The sequence below is a fragment of the Humulus lupulus genome, chromosome 4, assembly GCF_963169125.1.
Source record: "Humulus lupulus chromosome 4, drHumLupu1.1, whole genome shotgun sequence".
NCBI classification, from domain to species: domain Eukaryota; kingdom Viridiplantae; phylum Streptophyta; class Magnoliopsida; order Rosales; family Cannabaceae; genus Humulus; species Humulus lupulus.
Genome location: NC_084796.1, coordinates 175,390,855 through 175,398,241, shown reverse-complemented (window position 1 = coordinate 175,398,241; position 7,387 = coordinate 175,390,855). Strand labels below are relative to the sequence as shown.

Genomic DNA, 7,387 nt, shown 5'->3' with positions numbered 1-7,387 from the left:
TTTGTTTTTAATTTTTGGAGGAATGAGGGCCTGAAAATGAAGACAATAACTGTTCTTTAAATAATCATTACAAATGCTAATTTTAGGGTTTAGCAGTACAAATACTCTGTCTTTACCAGAAAATGAATGGTGTCCATTTATAGCAATAAGTGGGGTGGATTTTCGATTTTATTTGTCGTAATAGGAGATAATTTAATGGGTTGTTACTCTGTCTTCTATTTTTAGTGTGGTTAATCTCTTACCTTATGAATTAGTTTTTTTATTTTTTGGGGGGTTAAAATGAATAATTTGATTTGAATTAGGAGTCCCGTAATCGTGGGATTGTAACGATTGTTTTATTCCCGAATGCCAAATCCTATATTTATTATGAATATTAAATTTTTTCAACCATTTTGAATTAATTCTATTTATATCTAGTTAAAATGAAATAATAATTAGAAACACGCAAGAAAATTGCTTAATATCTTTATGGGAAATTGTTGGTCGTCTATGCTTAAGGAAACAATTACAACAATAATAATTAAATGAAAAACAAATAACTGCTGAATTCGGGAGGGGAATAAATTTCTAAAATTGGTATAAAAGGTCAACTAGAAGAAGAAGAAGAGGATAGCAAAGCAAGCAATAATACACAATTTCAATTATTTACCAAATTTGGTCACAATCCTATCATAAGTTTGTGAAATCGGTATCTTATCTATATGTCCTTTTATGGTTAATGGGATTGCAAGCTGACTTTGGTCCCCACCTACCATGGCCCGTCCCAGTGACCTTATTTTTCATAGATATTTTGGTTCTTAGAAGGTCAAAATGCTCATTTATTTTATTTTATATTTTTCACGCATTATGGACCCGTTGGTAAAATTTTGTTTTTGAATTTTTTAAATATAAAAATAGAAATATTTTTTTTTCTGATACCATATAAGAAGATTCAATATCAGAGCAAGAGAAGATTGTTTTATTTCTGAATAATAGAATCAGTTCAGCTTAATCTTAACAACACAATACATGGCAATATATATAGGCAAAAAGAAGAAGAAGCATCTTGAGCTGAAGTTAGTTAGGGATCTAACTAATTAACTACTCGGTCTAACTAACAACTTAAACTAACTGAATATATAACTAATTCTAAGATTCTTTATTTTTAAAAAATAAAAATATATTTAGTAACTATTTTTGTTTTTTTATTTTTAAAAACAAAAAATAATAAATGCGTTTGATAATTTTTATTTTTATTTTTTGTTTAACAATATGATGTGTTTGAAAAATGTTTAAAAAAATTTTGAAAGTGAAAAAATTCTATTTTAAAAAATTTAATTAAAATTTAAAAAAAATAATAAATGAAAATAGAATTACCAAACACATTTTATGTTTAATTGTCAAATTTTTAATTAATTAAATAAAAAAAATTTTAAGTGTTACCAAACTTAAGAATAAAATCATTTTATTTTTGCTTATAAGTACAGAATAAAGACACCACTCAAAACCCTTTTGATAGCAAGCAACTTTACTCCTCTCCTTTGCCATCTTATTCTGATTTAAAAGAAATGTGCCTTGTAGTTTAAGGCCAATTTGTATATTTCATCCAAGTGAGCATTTTCTGTAGCTATGAAGAAAAAGAATTAAAAAAAAAGGGAGAGAGAGATCACTTGGTATTGATCTTATTTGTGTATCTTTGGGTTTTTTCAAGCAAATCTAAATAGCGTAGATTTTTTCAAGCATTGAATCATGAGTTCTCATCTCCGCTGAAATGTCCCCAAGGAATAATTCAATACATCAACTACAAATGCTAGAGGGGGGCATTTTCTAACTTGAAATGAAGACTCGGGGGATTTCGAACCCCTGACCCAAAAAGAGAGGATACCTAGAAAAGCGTCCCTATCTCTACACCAAATGGTTTGTGGAACTGGTTTTATCTCACTTGTTGGGAAGTTTTGGAGGATGTTGAACCCCTGACCCAATAAAGAGGGGATGCTTAAAAAATACATCCCTATCACTATGCTAAATGGGTTGTGGTTCTTTCTCACTTGAAATGAGGGCTTGGAGGATTTCAAACTCTTGACCCAATAGAGGAGGGATACCTAGAAAATGCATACACCAGATGACTTGTGGTTTCTCATCTACTTCTTATGAATTGAAGGTGACCAAGAATCAAGAATCTTGGCCTTGAGCCACCAATCAGAACAATTGCAATTTTCAAAGCCTTATCCCTTGAGAATAACTCTACTTGTAAAATGGAAGAACATGTTTGGGAAGCACAAAGGCCTAGCCTATTACAACAAAGTTATGGGAATTGACAAACTATACAATAGGCCAAAACTCAGCATAGTTTTTAAGTTTGTTATTATGACTTTATATTTGCCTAAAACACTCCACTCAAATATATTATTATTATATATATGTTCTTTTTAATCAGAGTAAACCAGAGTCCCAAACTCAAAAGCATAACTAGAAAATGAGAGAACTCAATAGGAGTTTTCCTACTCTACTTTGAACTTTCTACTAATTAACAGAGATATTATGCATTTACAACAAAGATAAAATGAGTTGATGAGCCTTGAAAAGCCTTTGATCATCTAGTGTTGTTGCTTGAGTGTAGGATTTGGATTTGGATTTGCTGGTGTGACAGATGAGACCGATGATGCTGTCCAAAACTGAGCATTCTTTACCTTTGATATGCTTGCCAATACACTCACTGGGGTCACATCTCCCACTACTGTCACCTTCTTTGCTGCAAAGTCTATGTTGAAAGATGTCACTCCTGCACTCCCACATTTGCAAAAATACCACAAAAAACACTTTATTATCTTTTTTAGTAAAATTGAAACCAACAAGTATTCTCCTTATTTAAAAAACAAAATAAAATCATGGGTCTTCTAAACAGAGAAGATTTGCATGAAAAAGATGGACTTTTTAACTTAACTTTTGGAACTATAACAGAAAGTTGTGAGATTATTACCTTCCATTCTAGATAGATGTTTTCTGACTTTTCCTTCACAGCCTCTACAATGCAAGGACACCCTCAGGACCACAACCTGCAAAAATAAAAAAGAAAAAAAAAACAAACTCCATTAAAATACCCTCAACAATTAATGGACCAAATCAAAAACTCATCTCATCTGGTTTTACAATCTTCTACAATTTGGTGCTTTTTATACTATATGCATATATAAACAAAAACCAAGACCGAGTTTTCAAACTGGATTCTTCTTGTTCTTGAGCTGTGAATGGTGACACAATAACTAATAACTCTTAAAGATTCTACATATAACAAAGTGGTGGTTTTAGCTCAAAGTACCTGGTCAGAAGAAGCTGGTTTGGAGTGGTTAGAGGAAGAGTCTTTGGTAGTAGAACTGGATTCTTCTTCTTGTTTCACTGTAGTTAACTGAGTCTTCTTGTTTCCAAGTGGGACCAATGCCAAAACAGGATCATAGTTAGTTAAGCCATCTAGGAAAGCAGCATCGCTCAAAAGGTATCTAGTGGAGCCAGGAGGAGTGACCAAATCAGCTGCCTTAGCACTGCTCTTCCTAGCTACATCACCTTGAATAGACGAAGAAGATGGAGTAAAAGAGCTGGTTTTGATGTAATCAACAAGCTTGGCATGGGAATTAGTAGTAGTAGTAGTAGTAGTAGTACTAGTACTCTTTCTCTTCTGATGATCATTTTGTTTAGAGGAATGGCTGCTCTTCTTGGCTTGTTCATTTGCAGTTGATTTAGTCTTTGAGGCATTAGAAGAGCTTTTCTTGGTCTTTTGGAGTTGATGATAAGATTTGGGATTTATAGGAGGGTGATAAGAGCAAGGGACACTAGGGAGAACTCTACCACCACCACCTCTTCTGGTGTCACTGATGATAGGATTGTGGCGGTCAATGGCTTTGCCGCCTAGTTGGATGGTGGAGGAGGAAGAAGAAGCTTCATCCATGCTTAAACATATAGCAGTTGAAGCTTGGGATGCACAGAATATATCTATGCCTAAGCCCTTCATCTCTTTGTTTTGATATAATGATGATAACAAAGAAAGAAAGAAAAAAAGCTTACCAGGCCAATTAAGTGTTCGGAGAATCTGAATAAATGTGTATATGTAAAGTGGGGTAGTAGTAAAGAGAAAAGAAAAAGCCTCTTTACAAAGTTTCTTATTCTTCTTCTTTTGAAGCTTCAAACTCACTCACTCAACTCTTAATAACGATTAATATTGCAAAAATAAATGAAGTATTGTTTTTTGTATTTTAGCATGAAACTTATAATATGCCTCTTTATGGGCTTATAATAACCCCTTTATAATATCATGCCAATGACAGTTTGCACTGTTTAATATTTTACTACTACAACAATGTACAGCAGCCACCAATGAAAATAAGAAAACTATTTATGACCTGCAACTAACTTTTCAATTGTTTCAATGGGATGAAAATGATATGCATAATCTATTTATTTTAAGCTTCCAAGTTGGTCTGTAAGACTCAATAATACCGATATTTGTGAAGAAAACACTATCACTATCTATCACTTATAATAATATTAATGTAGAAAAATTTGAGGGTATCTTTTGAAAGTTTTCATAGACCAGAACATAGAATCATTTTGTTTAATTTGTAAAAAATGTTATCATTTAAGGCTTAGGAGGATAGATATATAGATATATTTCATGTCCAAAATGAAGAATACAGAATATTTTGAAGCAATGCACTTCACATGCTAGCTGCGGATATTATATACATATTTTTTCATTCAAAATGAAGAAGGAAAAACAAGGGTTAATTATACATATATATATAGATATATATATATATATAAATTTATGTATGCATGCAGATTTTTGTTTGGATTTGAGTTGAGCTCCCGTGACATATTCCATATATATAAATATATATAATAAAACATATTTGTATATGGGGTAGTGTTAATTAATGCTTGGTCTGATGGGGCATGGCAGGTACTACAAAATAATAATAATAACACCAATTTTCATATTTGAAATGAAACATATAGGTCAGATGAGTCAGACAGACCCAACGGTTAAATCAACATATCTTAGCTCTTTGCTATGCTCAAACACCCAAAAAAACAATGACAATATCATAGTCATTTCTTTCAACATTATTTCCTAGAAAATTTGACTAATTAATGTGCCTAATATGCATAAAAAAGAAACCTTCTTTAAGCTTCAACAATGGGTGGTCAATTTAAAAGCTGGCATGGCAGGAATTAAACTTATATAAATATATAATATATTTGCAATTGTAAAGCAATATTAGTTACTCGGGTGTCAATGTGAAAATAATCCCATGCATGCAATGGTAAATAGTAAAGGTCTTTCTTTCACCTTAAATACCAATTCAGATGGTGGTTGCACTTGCAGTTTATCAATCTAAAAGGTGGTCCTCAAACAGAACACAGTCCATTAATAAATAAATAAATATTTATTTTATTTGCTTAAGTTTCTCTAGAAACATCAGTAGTAGTACAAAGTAACATAACCCCATAATATATATACACAGATAAATATATGAATATTTATATGTACCACCAAGAAGACCTTTATAGAGAAGATGCGTACACCACGATATGATGATGCATTATTTAGATTCCAATGGAACAAATTGTGTCACTGTAAAGCCAGATAGATAGTAAACCATTTGGAATTTTTCTTTCTTTCTTTCTCTACTCATAAAAATTCTCCTTCACATATTTGATGGATGGAATCAGATGCTCATCATTTTGTTTCCTTCACCTTTTCACTTTCTTTTTCATCCTTTACATCCCCATACCTGCCCAATCCACACTTCCAACCCAAAACGATTCCATATATCCATTTTTATAGAGTAAATGATGAAAATAAACATTTTTCTTTTAAGTTTACTTTGCAGAATAGAATTAGTACAAAATGATCTTTGAGACATAATGTTGAATATTTATGACAGAATATCAAGTGTGTTAAAGAGAAGGTTATTTTGCAATAAGTTATCAAAAAGAGATTGTTGTGGATAAGATGACTATAAATAAGATAATCTTTGCCAAATAACTCAAATATATATATATATATATATACTAGATACAAACAATGTTTAGTTTTATTTATAGAATTTATTAATTATTTTTATTAAATTTATATTAATGTCATATAAATTTCAAATAAATATTATATTTTAATTAAATAATTTATTTATTTATTTTTGTTTAAGTTTATGTTTGTTCTAATTTTAAAATTTGGTAGTGACAACATCAGATTATATATTATATGTTTAATGTAATATTAAATATTATAAGTGGATTTTAAATTTAATTATTTTAATAAGTGAGTTTAATTTTATTTAAGTTATAAAATATATGATTTTATTCTTTTTATATAATAATTACTATTGTAAAATATCTCAAAAATATCATATTTTAATTTGTTTAGTTATTTATTATTTTTAAATAATTTTTATTGTAAAATATCTCAAAAATATCCTATTTTAATTTTTTAATTGTTTATTTTATTTTATTTAAGTTTAAGTGTTTACAAACTACTATTAAATATAAGAATATTTCGTTAAATTAAACTTAAAAAAATAAAAATCCGTTAAAAAGAAAAATTTATGTTATCTACCCACTTATTATATAGAAGAGATATAAATATAAAGAGATCTATAATTTATGTCAATCTATAGAGAGAGATCTGTAACTTCTGTCAATCTACGGGTCACCTTGATCCTAATGTTTGATTGGAAGGGTAATTATATGTCAATCTCTTGGTATTCTCACGCTGTTAATTCATAATCTTTATGCTTTTTCTTTTCCTTTATTTTATAGATATTATGCTAATTGATTTTACCAATTGTTTGTTCTTGCACCTTTCTCACTTTGGCAATTGTTCTTTAAGAGAATGACTTTTGTAATTAGTCGCAGTATTAAAAGACAAGGAAAACAAAAGTAAAAACCATTATTTAATAATAATTACAGTCACTAGTATAATATTCATTAGATTAAAAATAATAATACATGTGTGAGTGTGACTACTTTAAAAGTCCGCATGTCAAACAATATAGAGTCTAAAATTGTTGAGTTAGTCCTGTCCCCACTTGACACCAACATATAAAAAGAAAAGGATTCCAATAATTTACTTTCAGAATTATACATGCGATGCGACAAAGTAACACCCAAAATGTCCACACTAAAAACCTACATATATTGAATGTAAGAAAAATAAGTAAATAAAACAGCAAAAACAATCTAAATAGTGTCTGGTTTTGATGGTCAGCTAAATATGTTGAACAAGACTTAGTTAATCAGAATCTGTTTATGGTTAACTAGTCCAGCCCAAAAATACATTTCATGCGGGACTTTTACCATAATTTTTCTCCAAAGAAACTCTTGTGATAACCAAGTGTTGTAACAAACAAACTAA

At 29.9% G+C, this 7,387-nt stretch overlaps 1 protein-coding gene across 2 annotated transcripts; it reads right to left on the bottom strand.

Moving 5' to 3' along the window:
• Positions 1-2,376: 2,376 nt before the first annotated feature.
• Positions 2,377-4,234, bottom strand: LOC133830986 (protein SODIUM POTASSIUM ROOT DEFECTIVE 3-like). Of its 2 annotated transcripts, XM_062261132.1 has the most exons (4): positions 3,643-4,234; positions 3,299-3,540; positions 2,960-3,035; positions 2,377-2,761 (listed from the first exon to the last, which is right to left on the bottom strand). In XM_062261132.1, the coding sequence occupies exons 1-4, from the start codon at positions 3,983-3,985 to the stop codon at positions 2,577-2,579; spliced, it is 846 nt and encodes a 281-aa protein (XP_062117116.1). In that variant the 5' UTR covers positions 3,986-4,234; the 3' UTR covers positions 2,377-2,576. The 2 variants fall into 2 exon arrangements, with proteins under 2 accessions (XP_062117116.1, XP_062117114.1); XM_062261130.1 differs by having other exon boundaries at positions 3,299-4,233.
• Between the last annotated feature and the right edge of the window lie 3,153 nt (positions 4,235-7,387).

What these genes read in the sequence shown, in the direction of transcription:
- LOC133830986 (XM_062261130.1), bottom strand. Translation starts at nt 3,985, where the DNA reads ATGAAGGGCTTAGGCATAGATATATTCTGTGCATCCCAAGCTTCAACT. An exon ending in AACCAGCTTCTTCTGACCAG is followed by an intron (nt 3,036 to 3,298) that starts GTACTTTGAGCT and finishes TTATTTTTGCAG; the next exon opens with GTTGTGGTCCTGAGGGTGTC. An exon ending in ACATCTATCTAGAATGGAAG is followed by an intron (nt 2,762 to 2,959) that starts GTAATAATCTCA and finishes GTGGGAGTGCAG; the next exon opens with GAGTGACATCTTTCAACATA.